General features: G+C 39.4%; 1 protein-coding gene across 3 annotated transcripts in view; it reads left to right on the forward strand.

The window, feature by feature from the left end:
* The window catches only part of mboat2b (membrane bound O-acyltransferase domain containing 2b), an 89,881-nt gene that overhangs the window by 42,031 nt on the left and 24,920 nt on the right, over nucleotides 1-22,930 (forward strand). For 2 of the 3 annotated variants that reach the window (XM_041253585.1, XM_041253584.1), the window contains exons 2-5: nucleotides 18-163; nucleotides 5,605-5,682; nucleotides 17,496-17,591; nucleotides 18,555-18,610. In XM_041253585.1, the coding sequence (XP_041109519.1) occupies nucleotides 18-163; nucleotides 5,605-5,682; nucleotides 17,496-17,591; nucleotides 18,555-18,610 (376 nt within the window). The remainder of the gene's footprint in view (nucleotides 1-17; nucleotides 164-5,604; nucleotides 5,683-17,495; nucleotides 17,592-18,554; nucleotides 18,611-22,930) is intronic. The other variant, XM_041253586.1, reaches the window with a different exon arrangement.

Raw genomic sequence — 22,930 nt, forward strand, 5'->3', positions numbered from 1 at the left:
TTTTGTCTCCTTCACAGGTTAACTTCGTAGTTTGTCAGCTGTTCGCCTTGCTCACGGCAGTTTGGTTCCGACTTTATCTCCATCCAAGCAAAACCAGCACCTTTGTCAGACATTTTGTGGCAACTCTTCTGGGTTTTTATTTTGCACTGTTTTGCTTTGGGTGGTAAGTATAGTATTTTCTGTAATAATATCTGCCTTTCCATCATATTTCATACTTCCAAGTGTTCAATATTGTATTGTGTGTTTTGTAATGGGGTATTAAACTGGTAGTGTATGAATTATAATATTTAAAAATGTTGATTTTAAAGTATTCCTTCAAAATCGTCTTGCATAGTGATTCATAAAGTGATTTTAAGTGGCACTTAGCATTGTGTCTTTTAGAATTTAAAAGCACCAGTTTAAGGGTTACAGAACCCTGCAGTGTTAACAAGAAACATGTGACTACCTTTGCTTTATTTACTCTTTTGTCCATATCACATTATTTTCTTTTAACATATATTCCTCATAGTTTTGATATTTTGTATTCACACATCATAGGTACATACAGTAGGGATCTGCTTTTCAGTCTTTTACTTGGGAATGCTTACCAGGAGAGAGAGATTTCGTTTCTTCTAAACATTGCAGAAATGTTGCAGAAAACAAGCATTGTTGCAGGAGGGAGCGTTATCTGGGTGCACACGACAAACACTCTTCTCTTGGAACGCTCCAGAGTGAATGTTGAGAAATATATTTCCCGGCTGCTTTAATAACCCACGCTGTGAGATTACACATTTCAAAAGAGGTGGCGAAGCATTTAAAAATGTACTGCTGCGAATCTGACAACATGGGACACAGCAAGGGTAATGTAATGCTTTTCTTGTAGCCTTTGCAGGGTCTTCTGTAACACTTTAAGAGCAAGCTTATGTACTATACCAGCAAGTGTGCAGCTTTATAGAAATACAAATGTGCTGAGATATACTGTACAAGACTTGATCACTCCCTCAACATAAATGCTACTGAGCCATGACATACAGTAAATATCACAAACTGAAAGTATGTAAAGTATTGGTCTAATATCACAGCACGTGACTATGCAACAGCACTGTAATTTGGGATAGCAACAGTAATACAATTTCATATTGAAGTTTCTCATCAACACAATATACACCCCCTATCTCATACAGCAATGTGTGTGCTCATACATTATAGCATTGTGCTACCAATACTGCATGATCTGGTTTCAATTCAAAGCTAGTGGCTGTTTTCTGTGGCACCACTTCTGTGTCCTTCTGTTCTTGTTCAACAAGCTCCCTCTAATCGCAGTGCATTCATCTGTGAGGATGCTCCTGACTGTCAGCTGTCAGTATGTAGTATTACAAAAACATCTGCTAGCAGGAAACCTGTTGTTGAAACTGTCTAAATAAATAGATAAATGTAAAACTGTTTCCAGAAACCCAAGGAAAGACTGCTTGTAAGCATTTCAGTATGTTCAGGGGAAAAAAAAAAACACTGAGCCAAAATTGACCCTTAATATAATGTTAAGAGACACCCGACTGACTAGATATTTGCCAGTCTCAAACAGAAAGTGCATATTTGACTTGAATCTCTTTGCTGTGTCAGCACCTCTATTGGCCTCCACAAACTTCCCCTGTCCATCACATGAGGCCCCACAATCCATCAGTTTTACCACAATTTTTGGTGAATTTGATTCCAGTGCAGTGTAACAGATAAGACTCCCATTGCACAGCAGTTCTAGCAATGTTCAGGCGTACTATGATCTAAATTGGTCACATGAGGGATTAATTAGACATATCCTGTGGGCAATAGGCTTAGGTGTAATTTAAGTTCAGTGTAAAGCCTGAAATTGCTTAAACTGCTGTGCAACAAGTCTCTAGGTCTGTTAGTGTGATGGTTTAAACTGGTGGCTGAAGCCTCACGAAACTTGACCAATGCACCATGATCCTAACCTATTAATTTCCAAGCTTTTTTCAAAGCTAATGATTACAATTGTGCATCCGATTGTGATGCAAGACTGCCAAGCTCACTTTGATAAATCAAATGTAAGTCTCTTGAGGTGCAGCAACCCAGTGCAAAGCGCAGCCACTTGAATCGGAAGATTTGTTTCCACCTTCTATGCTTCTCTGTCTGTAACTTATGTTCAATGGTGTGATACTGTATTTACAGCTTGCTCTTCAAGCAAGGGAGCAGGTCTGGCTGAGACGAGAGGCTTTGATTGGAAGAGTCACGCTGTAGCGGTTCCTCACGCTGGTGCATACATGAATATCTGCTGGAGCAGTAATTCGGTTCTGTCTTACGAAGCTCATAATTTCACGTGACTTGCAGTCTGTGGGAATTGTTACTGTAAATGGCTTATTCAGGCATTTGTATCTTCCCTGACATTCTCCTAAGCCACTAACTATGGCATGTCTCCAACTGAAATATTCTCTCTCCCTCTCTGTCTCTCTCTGTCTCCCCCTCTCTCTCTCCCCTCCCTGTCTCTCTCTCTCTGTCTCTTCCTCCCTCCCTCCCTCCATCTCTCTCTCCTCCCTCCCTCTCCACCCCTCTTTCTCCTCTCTCTCTTGCTTTCCTTTTTCTGTTTTGTTTTTGGTTTTGTCACTTCAGCAGATTCAGAATAGAAACCCTTGCACTGCATCCATTTATTCATACTCTTAGTGACAGGACTAACAACAGCAGGCTTGCAGGCCCATTTTAATTCTTTAGTGCCCAATCAGGGCCCAGTGCTTCTGGCTTTAGTTCTGAGATTGCCAGTTAGCTCCACTTTTAACCCAAGTTCAGTTGGCAGATTTAAACAGGCTCACATGCAGCCATTGGCAGCCTTAGGTACTCATAATCTCTTTACAGTGGAGTAGTCTGTCTGATACCTACAATGTGTCAGAAGTATCATGTTAATTTCTAATTCTGCACACTGGTCCATTTCAAACTGCCGCTTCATTACTGCCATTATCTTTGCTTAATTAGTACCTTGCACTTGTTCAGTACACTTAGGCAGCCTCAGCTCCTCTGTGTTCACAAGTTCATTTTTCAATATGCTTTCCCTGAGGGGATTGGATTAAATAATCACAGATTAACCGAGTTGTGAATGTATCAGGAATCCTGTGAAAAGCAGCAGAGGCAGTGGTGTGAAACATCTCAGAGAAACTGACATGGCATGATCCATTTATCAGGGGTGTCCGTGACGCAGGCGTTGGTTTTATAGGATCAGTTTTAACTCTGTGCGAATCGGGCATTAGAAGCAAAATTGGCACGTGGGGGAATGTTCGTGTCAGGCTTATTGAAGACAGAACAAAGGCTCCATCCTCTTCAACTCCTGTCTTTGAGACTGCCGGTGAAGGTGGATCATGCTGTCTGTTTAGGGTTAACACTGCACCACTAGCCTTTCACTTAAGCTGGTTTCCATGAGCTTACTCAAAAAGAGATAATTAGTAGGTGGTGACGTGGTTACCCTGCACACCTTCATTTGGAAAGGAATATAAATCCAAGAATGAGGTTTGCTGATGCCACAATCAAACCTGACCATGCTGGAATGGAGAAACAGGAAGGGGAGAAAAGGAGATTAAAAAAAAAAAAACACTATGCCTGGTCAGGCCTACAGTACAACAAGGCAAACCTCTTTTGACCTAAAGTTGTAATTATTACAATTTGACAGTATGAATAATTGAAACAGTGTTGCTAATAATTAACTGAAGCAGCAATGATTTCTTCTTCTTATTAATTAGTCATTTAGCAGACACTTTTATCCAAAGCGTCTTAGAGGCTTGGGAGTGAACAATGCATAAGAACTGCTGCTGCAGAATCACTTGCAATAGGACCTCAGTTTTATGTGTCATTTGGTCAGACATTGATACCAAAATAATTAAAAACAATCACAATAAAATTCCTCAATTTGTAATACTCAAGAGGCAACAGGGATAAGTCACAGGGTGAAGTAGTTTTTTTTTTATTTTATTTTTTTAAATTGCGAGTAGTTGTTTCTTGATGAAAGAAATGCACAGTCCTTGTCTTCAGATATAAGTTTGCTTTATTAAATATATACAGGTTTAATTCCGGAAACAAAAGGAATGCTCAAAACAAAACCGTACAGATCATACTTTCATATACAGACTGCACGGTGCAAAACTTAAGTTCAAAACAAAACATAACAGAACAAAATAATACAATGCCATACTGCAGGTTTGATCCTCCAGGACTTTCTCGATCGATAAATCTCTAAAACTAGTCTTAATGAAAGAGAGAAGTGAGCTGAGCTCAGTGCACCTTGATTAAGTAGCCACTGACCTCAGCCCCACCCTCCTTTCTACTCTGGGGGTTCAGTCAGCCCGGGCAACCCCCTGTGGAGAGTCTCATTTACGTGTTGTAAAGAAAACTGGTTCTGGCTCACACTGCCTAAGATGGTGTTATCTTGATGTGGCCCTTTGTTCCTTTATGCTTAACCTGTGTTCTCTCTTGAGCGCATCTGTTCCTCCAGCAATGTGCGATTGTGTTTATTCCAGCAGTCAGATGGTCGTCGTCAGTGCAACGAAATGCAATCTCGCGTTTACCAGTTACTATACCTCGTCTGATAATCTCCTTTTAAAACTAACAGTGTAGAAACCTGCAAACACGTGTATCTTATATTGCATTCAGATTTATTTCCATGTTAAACAACACAGGGTCTCCTCTAATTATTACTTAATGTCTGATAAAGGTGCACTAATTGTATATTAGTACAGCAAATGCTGATAAAACTATAATAAATTATAGTATTTTGGTCATCTCCGGTTAAGAGAACGCCCCTCAGGAAGCAAGTGAAGTGTTCTCTTAGCCGAAGTATTCACAATATGAATCAATAAATACTTAAATATGTATTACTTGTCATGATGCATCTGCATCTACATATGAAATGAACTGAATAAGTAAGAGAAAAGCAATAGGCAAGTGCATCATAAATTGAAAGGTCGAATCAACTAATCTGTGTTCCTCAAGATAAGTTTGCAATGACAAGCCAGTTTTGAAAAGATTGACTATATTATTTTAATTTAAGTCCAATGATAATGAGTTATCAGGCTAAAAAACAGTACTGTATCAATTGTGAACAAATCGCTATCGATGCCAAAAAGGTGTTATTTGAAGCGATGCTTCTGTTCCTTTAGGCGGAGCATTTACAATGGGGGAAAATCGGTTTCACCCCAAGGTTGTTCTGGTTGCCGAAGTGTTATCTTGGGAGCTGTTCCTACAGGCAGAGAAAACTGTATTTCCTATGAGTTAACTTAATATAACAAATGTGTTTGTAACATTCCCCCTGCTACAGCTGTACACAACTAGCTTTCATTATAGTGTCCATTAACATGACATACAGCGTCAGTAACTCACCAACGTACTGAAGAATGTCCTCACCAAGTTTCATCACAAAACGGTTCTTGTAAAAATGTTAAATGTGACATATGCGTTAAGACTGATGGGTAGGTGTCTCCTTATACCTATAGATTTCTCCAGATGTATAGACACCTCCACTGTATCCCTATAGGCATGGGTTAGCAACATGTGAATGAGCTTGCAGTGCATTTCTGTATTCCACAAATGACATTTAAACTTTTGTTTTGTTTTTTTCTCTTCTGTTTTTCATAGGTATGCCTTACATTTTGTTTTTCAAAGTGGGATTACATACAGTATCATGATCTTCGCAGGAGCGGAGCACGTGCACAAGTAAGAATCATTTTGAAATCGTTCATGTTTGCTTGTACAGGTTATGTAAGGGATCCAAATTCTCTTGTAGGTAGAGATTGTGTTTTCTAGACTCTGAAACCAAGACGTTGCCCTTTAACTTCCCATAACCGGAAGGAAGTAGAGACATACAAAAGGGAACCGTGAAGAATATATGTTTACACTTATTAGAATGCAATAAATACAGTAGGATTTTGTAGGTTATATTAAGTTTGATCCAGAACACTGTACCTAAGAGATAAGGTCCAGCACTGTTCTCTGAAGCGCATAGTGAAGCGTTCTGCATACTCAGCCTTGAGGAGCTCTTAAATAAGGAGTCTTTGCTAGAATAATTAGTAAACATGGCAAATACGCATCTAAGTCTTTAATGCAGACTCCTTGGCATTAAAGTGTAATGCTAATGCAATCATATTTATAGTATACTAATGAACAAACAAGAGGGTTAGTATTTTAAATAGTTTTGTTTTCTCTTGAACAAGCCTGGCGGCTGACTGTAGATTGTTACTGTAACCATTTTAAAGCCTTCATTTAAATGTTATGTGATTGTTGTAACGTGCCAGAAGGTGACACACATTTGCTTGCACAAGGTCTTGCAGCTTGCTTGGATAGTGTTAAAGTACTGTTTTTTGCAGGAGGTGTTACTGTCTTGATCTCTGTCTAGTGTCTGCTGTGGCAGTGGCTTCTTGCAATTAATTCAGGATACTCAAAGCTCTATTGAGAGTTGGAATTTGAGTTTTTTTTTCCAGGCCTGGGTGGGACTCGTGACCAAGGCAGTGATTCTATCTTTATTCTGTGCAACAAATAGATTGTTGTGTAACATAGCTGTATAGATTTCTACCCCAGAACATTAATGAAACATGATGGTAAAAGCAAACATAAATCCCAAGTAAGGAAATACTAAGGAAGGAAATGCCGGATGCGTGGAAAAGAGTGCAGTGAGTTGGTGAATCGAAAGACTATTATCTACCCAGTACTGAAGCTTGTACTCAAAAACTTTTGGCAACTTCTCATGTGAAAACAGGCTGTTTTTATTTTAACAAGTTCTTTCAAGGTAAAGCAAATAATCAGTGCAGTGCAGTTCTGTTCAGTTTGAATTGATATGACTGAACAAATATCCAGAGGCAATGCATGTTGTAGCAGGCACGGGCCAAATGGATAAAATAGTCACTTTTGAGCTTGCAGTTGAGTGGCATTCATACATTTCTGTGGGTAGGGACTTGAGTTCCAGTGGCTGTAGAGGCAAAAGAACCAAATGCAGTGTCCTGTAAAAGTATATTGGCAACTAAGGACTTCGGGGTGCATGACAGGCTAGTGGTCACCAATCCACAGACGTAGTTGAGACCAAGGAACCATAGCTCTATTAATGAATACAAAACCTATACATTTAAAAAAGTAGATACAAATGAGCTGATATATTCAACACAATGAGTCAATTCACTACACAGTGGTGTCGTTAACAGTAGCAATGTGTCATGAGTATCAAACTTGTAGTCATACAAACTGATTAGAGGTAGTAAAACTAATATACTGTTGAGCAATAAGCCATACTAATTTTGGGCACTAAAGAATAAGGACATTATTGGTATATCTGAAATTCGGTTAATTTTCAATCCCCACATGCTGTATTAAATGTAAAGGACTGCATTCTCTAACAGGTAGTGCCACTATGCTAGGTATGATTATTATTATTATTATTATTATTATTATTATTTATTTCTTAGCAGACACCCTTACCCAGGGCGACTTACAGTTGAATACAAAAAATACATATCAAGAATTACAGTACAATTAAGAGCAAGATACAAAATAAAATGACTTCAGTCCTAATAAGAGCTAATACAAAACACAGTACAATTTGATACTGGGGCAGTTCAGGAGCAGATAACAGCGTTAATAGATACGTCAGGGTTAGATAAGAGTGCAAGTGAAATACAAAATACTACAGATTGGGGTAAGTGCAGGATTAAATACAGTAAAACAGGGAGCAGATAGCAAGGTAAAATGCATTAAAGGCAGAGTGCTGTATTGTCCAGAAGGGAAGAGCTGAGTTTCGTATGTTGCTCAGGAAGAATCAGCAGGTGCATGCTAGAGTGGAGCTGTGCTAGGAGTAGGAGAGGCAGGGGTCCAGGGTTACTCCGAGGTTCTTGGCTGAAGAGGAGGGAGAGAGCATGGTAGATTCCAGAGGAATGGAGACAGAGAGATCAAAGGAGGGGAAAGATGAGGAGGGGAAGAAGGAGGTCAGATTTCGAGTTGTTGAGTTTGAGGTGATGCGAGTGCATCCAGGAAGAGATAGCAGACAGACCAGTAGAGATACGGGAGGGGAAGGTAGGGTCAGAGGTTGAGCCGCTCCAGGTTACCTGGTTGGTGCGGTTGGAGAGGTAGGAGGAGAACCAGGTCAGAGCAGTGCTAGAGATTCCCAGGGCAGTGAGAGGGGATAGGAGAATAGAGTGATTGACAGTGTCAAAGGCAGCAGAGAGATCGAGGAGAATTAGGACAGAGGAGAGAGAGAGGCAGTACAGGCAGAATTTAATGAGTTAGTGACAGACAGAAGAGCAGATTGGAGAGGGTCAAGCAGAGAGTGGTTAGACAGGAAAGCAGAGAGCTGGCGGTGTACTGCCCGCACAAGGGTTTTAGAGAGGAGGGATAAGAGGAAGACAGGACGGTAGTGGGGTCAGAGTCTGGGAGGGGAGAGAAGGAGGGTGACACAGGATGTTGGGGTTGGAGCAGGAGGTGGTGGGAGAGGGAGAGGTGTTAAAGAGTTTGCAAATATCGGAGATTTTAGAGGAAAAGAAAGGCAATGTCATCAGAGGAGATAGAGGAGGGAGGAGAAGTGGGAGGGTTGAGGAGGGAGGAGAAGATAGAGAATAGTTTCTTGGAGTTGTTGTGTTTAGCAGAGGAGAGAGTAGAGGAGAAGTAGGAGAAGAGGGAGTGGTAGAGGTCTAGGGCAGCAGGGAGTTTGGTTTTCTTCCATTTCTTTTCAGCAGAGCGCACTTTGGTTCTTGCTGAGTGGAGCACAGAGGAGAGCCAGGGTTGGGGAGGGGAGAGGAGGGGCGGGCAGGTCGGGAGGTGAGGGGACAGAGGGAGTTGAGGGAGGAGAAGAGGGTGGAGGTAGCAGATTCTACGGAGAGTTGGGAGGAGTCGATAGGAGGGAGGTGAGAGCGGTTGGGGCAAGCACAGAGGAGGGGAGGTTATGGCGGAAGGTGACAGTGGGGGTAGGCGGAGTAGGGAGAGACAGAAAAAAAAGAGATGAAATAGTGATCGGAGGTCCAGAGGGGTCACAAGAGGGTGTAGGGGCAGCGGGCCCTGGAGAAGGTGACGTCCAGGTGATGGCCAGCTTTGTGAGTAGGAGGGGATGGAGAGAGATAAGTTGAAGGAGTGAAGGGAGAGGAAGGAATCCAGCAAACTGGGTGGGTGTATTTGGAGAGATGGATATTGAAATCCCCTAACAGGACAGATGAGGTAGACAGGGAGGAGAGGAGATAGTTGAGTTCATTGAGAAAGTGATTGAGAGGTCCAGGGAGACGGTACAGTACAATTAGCAGAAGTTGACAGGGAGAGGTTAGTTGGAGAGCGTGAAATTCAAAGGGGTTAACAGAGAGTGAGGAGAGGTCAGAGGGGACAGAAAAGAGTAAGGAGGGAGAGAGGAGAAGACCAGTCTCACCTCCCTGTCCAGTGAGACGCGAAGTATGGGACAGGATGTGGAGAGAGGACAGGGCAGCAGGAGTTACAGTGTTATCAGGAGAGAGCCAAGTTTTAGTGAGAGCAAGGAAATCAAAAGAGAGTTGGGAGGCAAAGGCAGAGATGAAATCAGCTTTTTTTTAGCAGAAGAGTGACAGTTCCAGAGGGCACCAGAGAGAGTGCGGGAATGGAGAGAGTGGGAGGGGGCAGAGGGGTAAGGTTAGAGGGATTAGGGGAGCAGCAGCGGTGGTGAGAAGAACCAGGATGTGAGAGACGGTCATAGCAGGACAGGAGAGACAGATTAAACAAAGTCCAGGTCTCCATCCCTAAATATATCTGGCCGCCTTAGTATTTTTTTGTTTTTGTTTTTGTTTTTTTAATCCACCAAGCATTGTGTTGAAGGTTCTTAATAAATCTCTTAAAAACTGATTTCACAAGTGAATGTTTTTCACATCTTCACAGTCTTTTGAGTTTCTTGGTATCAGCTGCTGAATGTTTGTCTTACAGTTTTACTAAAAATAAACTTGGGTAAACAGGGTTTGATCAGGTAGTTCCTCCTGCTTTATTTTGCACAGATTAAATCAGTGATTGGATAAATTAAATCTCTCCCCTGATCTGACAATGAAATAAAGGGTTATTTTTATTTGTTTTAATTACCCGTAACTGTCCGTCCGCTATGGTATATTAACATATAGGTTTCATGTAGGTTATGCTATGTTGACGTCAGAGGGAGGTCCACACACATACAGATATTAAATTGCAAATATCAGTAAATGTACTATTTCTATGCCAGCTGTCCTACTCGAGCAGGCTTTAAAGCTAGAAACATTATAGTTTTCACAAATTAAACCAAACTGTGTGCGTGCAGTGCAGTTTAACTTTTCAGATCTCTGTTTTCTTTTCTCTTTTCCTGCTTGCGTCCTGCTCCCTTAGTTCCGCATCTTCTCACTGCCTATTGGCTTCTGTCCTGCCTAGTTCTTCATAAAGCCGAAAGCTTGGCTGATCTTGATAATGTGCCAGTTCAAGATTCCTGCACGGAGCCTCGTTTCGAGCCCAGCCACAGTGAATTATTAGCAGTACTGTCCAGTAGAAAAGATTGCACCTTATCCCAACAGTCCTAAGAAAAAGGAGCAAACTGTACTTTGTGTGCATGGCTGCCAAGTCTTGTGGATTTATTGATGACCTCACATAATTGAATTTAAACTGTAATTAATTTCTAGACATTAGCCTGAAACTTAACAGCAGCAGGATTACAATTGGCCCATGGGTCATGGCTAATGGCACTTTTTTTTTCTTGCCAATTTTGTTTTTGTTATATTTTATTAAAATTAGGTAAACTGGGAAAGCAAGTACAAAGGCACATTGTTTTCTACGTTCTGCTGCGCCCACACCCATTGCGAAAATATCAGCTCTATTGATGTTTCCTGTAAAATGGCGTTGGTGTAGCGGAGCTAATTAGTTGTATTGGCTGGAGCTTGTCTGTTGGGCTCACTCGTGCCCTGCCAGAAACAGGAATATTGGAATTGCTTTAAACAGACAGCTAGCAACGAATAAGGGTTCGAACTGTAGCTGATTTAAAGACATGAAAGCTTAAACTGTTTTTATAATGATTTTCAACGAAGCATTAATACAAGCTTCAGAGGCAAGGGTTACAGAGTAACAATCGCCTACTCTGGTTGGCATTCCCTCAATTAAACAATTGCAACTGTATAAGATTAACATGAAGAAATATTCAAATATGAAGCAGATCAATTGTTCAAAGTAGGTTTTTTTGTTTGTTTTTTATTATTTATCTTTTAAAAAGTAGTCTTGCCCCTAAATACGTGTGCAGTCCTCCAAAAAATATAAAAATATCAGGCAAGGCTAGTCATGTAGTTAGCAAATAGTTCTCCGTAGTCCTCCCATCCACATCCAGTCAAGACAAGAATAAACCAAACCCTTACCTCACAATTATAGAGCGTGCATGCTGGTCTCTTTCTGAATGAAGTTAGACTTGGGCTGTAACTGGTTAATTTTCTGGGATATGTATTTTAAACTGCAGGGTATGTGCACTGATGTAAGCTTTCCTTAAGCAGCAACAGCCGAGTCTGATGGCAAGGGGCCATTGCTGTGTAACACTGCCCCAGGACTATAAATGGCTGCTTGTATTTCAGGATTAATGCACATTGATAAAGGGGGTTGCTAAAGGGAAGCAGCAGCAGCCAACAGTCACGATTGTTAGATTCAGTGTCTTTTTATTTAACAGGTGTGTAGAATATACACCAGCAGTGTAATGTTTGTAAATAGGTAAATGGATAGCATGTTGTAAATATGCACATTCCAGATTGAGCAAGGGTTCTTTTCTCTGTAATTCCATACAGTATGTCTGTGTGTGTGTGTGTGTGTGTGTGTGTGTGTGTGTGTGTGTGCGTGCGTGCGTGTTCCGATGTCATGTATGTGTTTGCCCCAGATATCTCCAGAATGCTGGGAATGCGAGTCCTGTCCTGTCCTGTCCTGTCCTGTCCTGTCCTGTCCTGTCGAATGGGTGCCGGCTGCTTGATTGCTCAGGGCTGGGGTCCTGACAGCCTGATACATGAGTCACAATTAAAAGCCCAGAGTGCTGGCTTGCTGGGAAGGTGAGGGGTAGGTCAGAGTCTGCTGTGATGCAATAAAACAGTGCCACAGTTAGACAGATGGACTGAGAGAATCTTTTCCTGTCAGTAATTTCCTAGCCACCATGAGCAGCAATTCGGTGTACTGTTGCAGATCCCTCAGCATCTCCTATGTCAGCAGCACTCCTGATTTTAGAGCTGCCTCACTGGACAGTCACAGAGTCCCAGGATCTTGCTTCACCTGGGGCTTCTGGTCCTGCCAGCTTTCGCTGCTTTGCTGTGCTTAGTTTTAAAGCATTCCTGAGCCCCATGTTCTCAGTGGCTGGTAACTGACACCACAATCCAATACTTCAGTGTCTTAGTTTATTTTTTTTGTTTTGTCATTATTTTTTTTTATTAGCTTGGTCAGGCGGTACATGGGGTTATGACGTTTTTGTCTATGCTGTTAAAAAGCAATTTCACACATGCATAGCGACAGACTGAAATACAGTGTGAATACACTCTCGCCCACAGAGCTGCATGCATTCACTGACAGGTGTGGTTCAAGTCAGCACTCATGTACAATGCTTAAGACAGCCCTCTCCAGCTGCTGCAAAATACACGGTGCATTTTATATAAAATATGTTTTCCTAGCCAGTGTTATCCTACATTCTGATTAATTTGGTGTCAGCAGCCATACAAATTATAAAAATATAAATGAATACAGTTTCAGTAGTCTAGTATAAAAACAGTAAAAACACAATGAACCGAGAAATCAGAATCAGTAGAAGAAATAATCTAAAAATGTAGTTTTGCCTCCTGTTTGTTTTGAATTAGGCCCTTTGTCTGGTATGAGTTTCAGGCATCCAGATCTCCGTGCACACAGAAAATGACAGATTTCTCACTTAGCGTGCCCATAGAAATGTGATTGCATGTATAATTCACAGCCTGTTGTTATTATATTTTATTATTAATATAGAATTCAGCAGCAGACTCGTTCGCTAGTTGAGAACTCTTTCCTAAACCCCCCCCCCCCCCCCCCCCCCCCCCCCCACCCCCGTTCTTTAATAATTCTAATAAAGACGGGAGCCATTCCTCATATATAATAGAGAAGACATTTAGTTGTCCCAAACATTGGCTAGATACAGTAAGAGCAAGGTCATTTAACTCGGCTTTTTCACTGCTTCTTTCATGCTGCTTCATATAGCTGCGTGAGTCAGTAGAGTGAAATGTATTCACCATAGGATAAAGCTTATACTGTATGTTGAAAAACTAACGCCATCAGTGCATGAGACGGCCTGATGTCTGTACAAGTCTTACATTTTCTTTGTCAGACGTTGCCATGCAACCACTAGTGGTTTTGATCGTCTAAATTAACTCCTAGTTTTCTGTTTTGAATGCAGTGAGGTTCTGTCTTGGTATGAGCAACGTTGTAGTCTTCTTTCACTTTGTATTCATCTGGGTTAAACATACAGTAATTGTGGGTTCAGGAGGAGAGTCGAGTGGGGATAACTCACCTCCTCACACTTCAGCAACCCCTAAGGTACTGACGCCCAACAAGGTCAGCTGGAGATGAGCCAGGCTGGGCCCTTGACTCCAGGGGTCAGACAAGTCTTGCTTGGGTTCGGTGGACAATTTGCTTGACAGCACCCGCCAACCTTCTTCCTCCTAATCAGGAGGCAATACTGAATTGTATGTTTCAAATTGGGTAGCAACAAAAGGGTCGAATAATTGATTGCAATTGTTGAAGAAATAAAACAGAAGCAAAAAAATATGATAATGATACCGAAGTTGATTTAAAAACCATTGCTATCTTTAGGAAAAAGAAATGTTAGATTTTGTGTCGTTAAATAAAGCAAGCAAGCTGTTAATTCAGCATGACCTTCTGTAGTAGTGGTCTGACTGTTAACAGAGATATTTATTGTTGCCCGTGTGATGGTTCAATTGTTCAGTTTGCCGGTGTTTATTTTCTGGGGGTTATTGATCTGCCTGTTTGCTTCTTTTACCTGAATGCTGTTTAATGTTTCTGAATGTGGATTGTTCCAGATATGATTTGACAGTTCTCTCTTTTTATGATGTTTGTTGAGCTTTGAGTAGGTGTTTACACTTTGGCTAACGCTACGCCCTGGTATTTGCATTATTCATGTTGGGTTGGGTGCACTACATGTTGTTGCCAGATAGGCTTGGATGGGTCTCTTTCTGGCTGAGAAGTTTGTGTTCTTGACATTTGCTTCAGCTAGAATGATGCAGCAAATTTCTCAGCCTATTGCTTAATTTTACATAATGCTACTGGATTTGAATATCATTTTTGGTGGACATACAGTCTGTTAATGTAGCTTTGTGGTCTGAGGTGAGATTGGTAATGTTGTGACAAAGAAATTTAAATGTTCTATAAAAAGCTGAAGTCAGGGCATTAATAAACTGTGTGTAACAGTTCTTTAATTACCTTTAATAATACTCCCAGCCGTGGGTGAGAGACACCAAGCAAATGAAGCAACATATCCAGAAGTCAATAAAGCTGGGTTGGACTGGATTTTTAAATTCAAGTTAAAATAATTTAATAATTACATGCTTTTGCACTGTTATCTTAGGGGACCAGATGGAAACGCTTACCAAGGTTTAAGGAAACCTTTTCAGTGTTTAAGTACAAACATATATTTGACTGATTCGGAGTGGTCCTAATTACTTTATCTACACAGGTCTATAGGGCAAGGTAGCGGCTCCTTTCTACTCTCAAAGCCAGCTGGAAGAACGGACACTCCTTTGCCACTATTTAGCTATCCCTGCTGCTTGATATTATATGCTCAGGCCAATAACAGAACATAAAAGCAGGGTCTAACTTCGCAGGAACATCAATTACTAGTAACCTGTCGCAGTACTGCCCTTCTGGCCAGAATATTTCTGTCCGTGTGACAGGTAAGGTAGTACTCAACTGGGAGATGTTCGTGAAGTCTGTTTTGTTCGGAGAATCGAGTTACTGCTTTTTAAAGTTAATCTTTTGTTCCTTCTCAAGGAATCTTCAAAAATAATTGTAGTAGAGGCATGATGGAAACAACTCGTGTCTTTTATAATGACTTTAAAAAAAACACCCACATTTGGTACTGCAAGTCCTGCCTAACTGCCGTACAGTAAATTGTGAATTAATGTGGTGGCCTTTAGTACCAGCCTGACCCGCTCTCTACCCGAGAGAGAAGAGCCCTGTCACTGCCTGGTGCCTATACTGTAGGGGCTTTACAATAAGCAGCCTATTCTGCCCAAAGTTAAACACTGCAGTTAGTTTCAATGCCATTCATTTTAGTTTCTGTAGATGCTTAAGTGAAGCCTTTTGAACAAAGGAATTGATAACGAGACTTTCTGGTCAACAAACCCAGCTGTGCACACATTGACACTAGTTTATTTAAGGGTCTAGGCTAGTTTTTAATGAAAAAGGTAGATCAATGATATATCTGTTTAATGGTAGCCCTGAATTTAATATGTGAGATAAGATAGCCTTTATATTGGACAGCCTGATAATCCTGTAACTGGATTATGTTGAAGAGTATATGCATAGTGATTGTATATCTTTATATATGAGGTGAACATCCAACTGGCAGTGATTATTACTGTACTGCTACAGGGGGTTTTAAGTAAAATAATACAATTCCATAGATGCACTCCCGTTTGCTATGTAGGTATGACTTGTGTATTTACTAGGCTAATGTTATATCTATTTTGTTATGTATATCATATCTACACATATTGACATATGAACTGCAGGGCCACTATACTGAGACATTTCTAGGTTGGATTTCTTATCACCCTGAATTACAGATGAACAATAGGTTGATCAAGTGATGTGACGGGGTCTCTACAGTACTATAAAGCTGCCTGTAGCAAGGCAGAAGCAAGGCAATAGTGTTTTTGTCTTTTTGTTTAATAAATGTGCAGTTTTAAACTGCACCTTCTGTCTCTGAGTCTCTGAATCTTGGGCTGTGACGCTATCCTGTCACACTGCCGTAGCATGCTTCAGCATAGTTGTGTATCAAGTCCACCCAACAATGCTACACTTGTACCCTAATGGCGATAGCTTCTTTCAGGATGTTACTGCACACATCTGCCATGTCAGTGTGGGCAAATGGCACAACCAGGTATTGGGTACAGGCCCTAAAAAAGTCACCAGGCAGTGTACTTTTTAAATCATGAATTTCATCTTGTTTTACTTTTACTGTTTACTGTTTTAAAACAAACTATGTATTAGTTAAAGCTTTTAAATTGAAATTAGAATTGTTTAGTGGCGCTCTTCTTTGTTAAAGGTGTTGCTAAGGTTTTAAAATGTTCTTACCTCTGCTGTTTTCACTGCTTCCCTTATCATTGAATGCTACCCTGCCCATCAAATGTGTTTGGGATGATAAGCTGCCCACTTCAGAAGTAGCTTCGATAGTTTTTCTACAAACAAGCGCGAGCGATTGGAGAGCACAGTAATAAATGGACATTGCATGGAAACAACACAAGCTTTTATAAACACCCACTCTTTAATTAAAATGATTTAACCAGTTGGTAATGTTTTTAATTTAAACCAAATCAAGGAATACATACAAAACAGATGTTTACAAGGTAATTGAATTACTCAACGGTGAATAAGTTCCAGACGGGTTTGTTTTAACTGGTGTCTTTTGTGCTTTTTTTAAAATGTATTACTTGCATATACAGAGGCAGCTGTCAGTATAAAACTATTTTCCCCATGCTGAATAAGAATTGCTTGCCCAATTATAATGAAAGTTGCTAAAGACATCCATGATGATCTGGTATATGAAGATGACCTATCTGTCACATTTACAGATATGAATGTTTTCTCAGCAATACCATAGAATCCCTCTGAACGTGCAGGTCCCCAAGTGGCTGAATTCTGTTTCGTGAACTAATAATCACTACACACCAGAGTGCATGAAATGTAAAAGAATGTGTCCATCTCTATACACTGTCTCTTTCTGTCATCTCCAAGTGCAAGCAACTAGGTGGTCTTATACCCAAGCACAGGCCCAACTGTAATTGTGTGTTTGCCTGGGAATTGTTGTTCAATGAGTCTTTTTGTAATGCAGGTGTTAAAGGATTGGCCTATTTATTTATCTATTATTTGATTTGTAATGTAACAATATTAAATATAATTTAAATTGTTATGAATTAAACTTTAAGGACACTAGTTAAAACTGTAGGTTATCACCTAATGAGACTTAACGTGCTTAGAGTTCAAGTAACATTGAAAAATCTGCTGTAAATATATTTTACCATTCGCTTTGTAGCACCCCATTCAGCCTCAGAGCAGATTATTGTTTGTTCCTATGTGCGTTGCTTTTTTGGGGTTGTGACAAATGAGTAATTTTTTTTTTTTTTTTTTTTTTTTTTTTCAAACATTTGAACATTTATCCAGAAAACGTCAAGGACTGAGAGGGTTGGCACTACAGCGAACAGAAAGGGAGTACATTATTTTAAGTAGGGTCGGTAGGAAAGGTAACTGCTGGATAACCCAATTACCATCACTTACAGAATGCTTTTCTTTATTGTTCGCAGGTACTGTTTTGTGGTTGCTCTGGGGTACCTCAGTCTTTGCCAGGTCACCCGAGTCTACATCTTTGATTATGGAATGTATTCAGCTGACTTCACCGGGTAAGTCTTTAGCTGATTCTGTGTTCGATCAGGGAGCATGGCTGCAGTATGTTTGCTATGTGACGTTTCATGGTGTGCTTTGACATTACTGCATGACAGCATGAGCCCAAAGCAGCTGCTGGATGTGGATCAGACTTATCTTTCTTGACACCCATTGCCCTGATATGGTTAACATGGGGTAGGGAGGAGGGGAGAGGACTCTTCACACTAAAATGTAATATTTGGCCTCGTGTCACATTTCTGGTCGAGTTCTCAGTACCGAGAGCATAGACGGAAATATAAATCGTAATTTTTTAAATGTTTTTTGTTATTCGGGTTGTTCAAGTCCAAAGCCAACAGCTTTCATAGTTAATTCGGGCTGGGTTCAGCGCCTTTGCTTGTGAGTTATTGCGTGCTCTTACACTGTAGTTAAGTGTGCAAGCTGTTGGCATTCTGTACCTTAACCTTACTAAAGTAGAGCTTGTTCTTCAGTTAGATTAAGCTTTCGGACCCAGGTAAGTTTTTAATGCCACATCCACAGTCCCTGGGCCAGTTAAATCTGTGCTTTTTTATTTTATCTTTCCATTGACTAATTGTACAATAGCATCACGTCACTGAAACACTGGGGTTAAAGAGACACCTGAAGTCTGAAGGAGATTGCTAGAACTTCACTACATTGAAAACTCCAGTGAAATATATGATATATATATATATATAGATATATTCTACATGAGAGTATCACAGTACCATTAGTATGCATTGGATTTTGCAGCATTATACGTACTACAAAATGTATTACTGTTGTTGGTTTCACTTTTAAAGTAAGTCAATTTGCAGATGGAATGGTTCATCTTGTTCGGGGAGTGTATAGGTAGGTATCTCTGTCTTGTATGGCTGAAACTTAAAAGTGCGTTGATTTGCATTATACTAGTTTTCATTGTTCGTGTGCAGATAGAATTAAGAATATTCTGTTTCTTTTTGTAGCCCAATGATGATAATTACACAGAAGATCACAAGTCTGGCATTTGAAATTCACGATGGTAAGGCAGATTTGAAAAAAATAAAACACTAAGAACGAAGGACAATCTGGAGCACATGTTCACTATGTCTAACTAGCTTTTACGAAGTCAGTATGAACTAACCAGCTGCCCTAGCAGAGATAGTGTGTTTTTTTTTCTTTCTTGTTCAATGCTTTAAATAAAAGTTTACTTTGAAAATATCTTTAAGATTGTAATATTTTGTGCTAGATTTACACTGTGCAGCTGTACCACACGAAAACATCTCCTTTCAGATACAGAACAGCAAACATCAGCTTTGTGGAGCTGCCAGCAGGAAGTAATGCAGTTTCATTCGTAGGTGCTATTACTTACATAGGTCTAGAAAAGGTCATTCAAAATCAGTAGGGGTTCAAACGTTGATGTGCAGTGATTGCAGAAAGATGGTCTCCCCACTTATACTCTGCTGTCTCTTCCCATCGTTGCATTATCAGTTTCAGGCTGGCTTCCAACACAATCTTCCCAGCTGCTATGTTATGGGTTATTTACTGTACTGCTACTGATACCAGGTGTAGCGACCAGACCGCAGGGATTCTGGTCCAAGTATGACATCCGAGCCGTTCTTTCTCTCGCTGTGCCATTTGAAAGAACCTCTGATAACGAGGAAACCAAGTGGGGTTTTCGTCTGTCACATCTGCTGAACCCTTGCAAATGGTTTTCAGAAACATAATAGGGAAATATTTTTTAATCTATCTCTTTTTTTTTTAGGAATCTTTACCAAACTTTACAGAAATGCTACCCTAGGATAACTTATTAAATAGTTTCAGGGTATCATACTCCTACAAAACTGTGATTAAAAATTGGCATTGATGCATATTTGTGTATTCAATGAGTGTACTGATCTGTCATTTTGACTAAAGTTATATTTCCCTTATAACTAGACCTGCTTGCAGTTGAAATGTCTTTCGTAGACATGTGCACAGATTAGCAGTGGAGATAAAAACCATATAAGAGAATTGTCAAAAAGACTGTAACACTTTTTTCATTACTGACACTACACCATATCAGTCACCAGTCACCTGCAAGCAGAACTCAAGAAAAAGACAGGGAGGGAGAGCCTTTATCAAGTTGCTTTGTGAAGAGGCACACTCTCCATCAGCAAACAAGCTTCAAACAAGGTGAAACGAAGACATGAGGTGTTGTGGGTGTTCTCAATGTAGTGTGTTGTTTACCCATTGGAGCATGTGTTAACATGTGATGTGCTGTAACCAAGAAGATTGGTTGCTGCTTTTAATATCTTACACAATCTGGTTTGTACGTTTTGACATAATGCCACTCCACAGCCAAGTATTTTGTGACTGTTTCTACCACACTGTCTTTAAAGTGGTTTAAAAATCTTATTTGAGCCAGCAGTACAAAACAAAAACAAAAAATCCAAACCCCCACCAGAACTTTTTTTTTTGTAAGATTATAAAATTTAAAACTTTATATATAATATTATATATTTTTTTATACAAAAATATAAATATATAAAAAATTTCTTTGTATCTGTAGTTTTTATATAGCAAAAGAAATAGAGTGTGACAAAGTTAATTTGTGTAAAATGTTCAAATATGAGCTTGAATCATCTCCCTAGGATGTTCAAACTTCACTCAACTCTACTTACAGATCCAGTTTTATAGTTTAAACTTCATATTGTTGTACTTTTCTGTGCTGTGTTTATTCGTTTTCCCCTTTCAGAGAGACCCGTCTCCTTGTTGGGTTACCAGAGTAAATCCATTGTGCATTTTCATTTTCAATCCCAGAACTAAAATTCCAGCTATCAAGTGCTTCTTAAATATTAGCAACCTTGTTTTCAAATGATAACTCGAATCAAGATTTACATGCTCCCCTCGGAAGAAGTAACCTGTCATTCAAGTACTGCTACCTTATCAGTGCAGGAGAATGACGCTCGAGTTAGCTTTTTTCTAAAATGACTAGCAGTCATATAATTTCTTAATCCTGTTTGTTGTAAACATTTGCAAATTAGTTGTGGTGCATTTTCAAGACCCATGGTCCAGACCACAGTCAAGAATAATGGATAAATATTTGCAAAATAAAATCTAAAAGATAATGTCTGCTCTACACATGTATTCGTCAAAGCAAGAGGTATAATGTTGTAGCTCTAATAATAATAAAAAGAGTAGATATTTTTTTAGAATTGGTTGATATTTTAATAATTCAAACATGCGTTTTATTATTATTATTTTAGTATTATTATTCCAACAGTAACATTCATAGTTGGGTTAACGCGTTACTTAAGTAAAAATATGTATATAATATTTTGTCAATAACGAGGTAATACAACGCCTTACAGTTTTTATCTGAATAATATTAATTTCCGCAAACAAATAAACAAGCTTGTCTCGTTATCTTTTCTGTGTTGTACACCTACATTAGTGGTCTTTTCTTTTTGTTTTTTAAAATAAAGTACATTTCAGTTCAGTTGTAAATGTGAACTGCTCTATTGTATTTCCAGTCAGCACCAAATGATATCGAACCAGAAACACTAACAACTCTGCTTACGACAGTCCCTAAAGACGGAACTGCTGTTTTCCATGAACACATGAAAACCCTGAACACGGCGAATGCACAACCACGATTAACTGGCTTGAGTTTAATAGACATACCAGAGATCCCGCCAGGTACATGAACAGCTCATTCTTCAGTAACCCGAGCTCCTTTTGATGAAATACAACAAGGACTATTCAGATTTATGAATAAAAGGTTTAAATAGTTTGATTTGCATGCATATGAAAAATACTACAGTATAACTGATGCATAAATATGCATCTACAAAACACGTGTATCTATTACATTAATTTATCTAACAGTGTTTTGTGTACACAGTCAGTTTTTTCCCCAGCTAACGCTCGCTATTCTCTTATAAAAAGTCTTCTTGTAACTTAAGTTTTATTTTTAAATGTATTTTTTCACTCCTTATGACTTGCACAAAGTCGCATGTCTTGTGATTATTACAGTTTACTGAGGCTGAGGCGATGCATCGTATCGTTTGAACACTATCGATAGTCAAGCCTGTGCATTGTTTCTGTGTAAAGCTTTTAAGCAGCGGGATGGGTTTTTTTTTTTTTTTTTTTTTTTTTTTTAAATCGGCATTCATTTATTGGATTTTAGTGCGCAGAGCTTCTCTGCTCCCCCAGGTTGGACTCGCCTTCTCAGCAGTTTTGCAGGACAAGATAAGAGAAATAAATGTAACAAGTAATATATAACGCTCTACTTTTTATTAAGTAATAAATAAGAGTATTGTATTTGTTATTTTTCTGAAAAAACGAGTAATAAGTTACTTTTTTCAGTAACATGCCCGACATTAGTAACGTTACCATGACAAAAAAAAAAATTACTCAGTGAGTAAATAACTTAAACAAAATGCCAGAATGACAGTTTGAAATGACCAGGCTTCTGATTTGGAAAAGGACAGGCGTGATAACCGAACATTGGTTCTGACCTCTGCATACAGCCATAGTGGTCTTGGTGCTTAATTTACTGAATACAACCGCCAGGCATTTTACACACATTTAAAAATGACATGTTAATGGCATCTTAATAATAATGTAAAACCTTACATTGAGTTCATTCATCCTAGTTAGCCCTGCTGCACGTGATGCCAGGCAGACCGTATCCTAGGAACCTAAAAAGCTACTGTCTCTTAAGGATAGCTCAGAGGAACTTGAGTAAGAATAACAATGCATCTGCTGACGTATCGCGGTACACTTACTGCTGCATGACCGGATAGCATGAACACTAATTCCAGGTCAGAAGCCAAAAATGGAAACGCACCGCCAAGCTTCGGGATAGATTTAAGTTTCCAGATGCCGTTCATAAATGCTGAAAAAGTACAGGAAGTTATTTCAAGCGATCCAGAAAGACAAGAATCAGCACAGCCAGGTCCAATATATCTTACAGGTATAACTGTTATGGGTGTGATACTGGCTCTTTCATACTGCCTTTTAATACAAACATTAATGCTTTTTATTAAATATAAAAAAGTAAATTTGATAGGGATAACACATTCCACCAGCCACTTAAGTAGTCTGTTATTATTATTATTATTATTATTATTATTATTATTATTATCCAAAGATTCTGTTTCTGTCATAGCAAGGCAAATAATGCAAACATTAACTTTTAAAAAGATCTGCCAATTACAGCTTGTCTTCAGGTAGGATATTGTTATGGATAGAATTGACACAAAAAGGGAATCGGTTACCTCTATTTCCTTTTTTTTTTTTTTTTTACGAACACAAAAAAACAATTTCATAAAAAACTAATAACAAACGTGTTATTATAAGCCAGTAGAGATGTGCC

The sequence above is a fragment of the Polyodon spathula genome, chromosome 6 (assembly GCF_017654505.1).
Source record: "Polyodon spathula isolate WHYD16114869_AA chromosome 6, ASM1765450v1, whole genome shotgun sequence".
NCBI lineage: Eukaryota > Metazoa > Chordata > Actinopteri > Acipenseriformes > Polyodontidae > Polyodon > Polyodon spathula.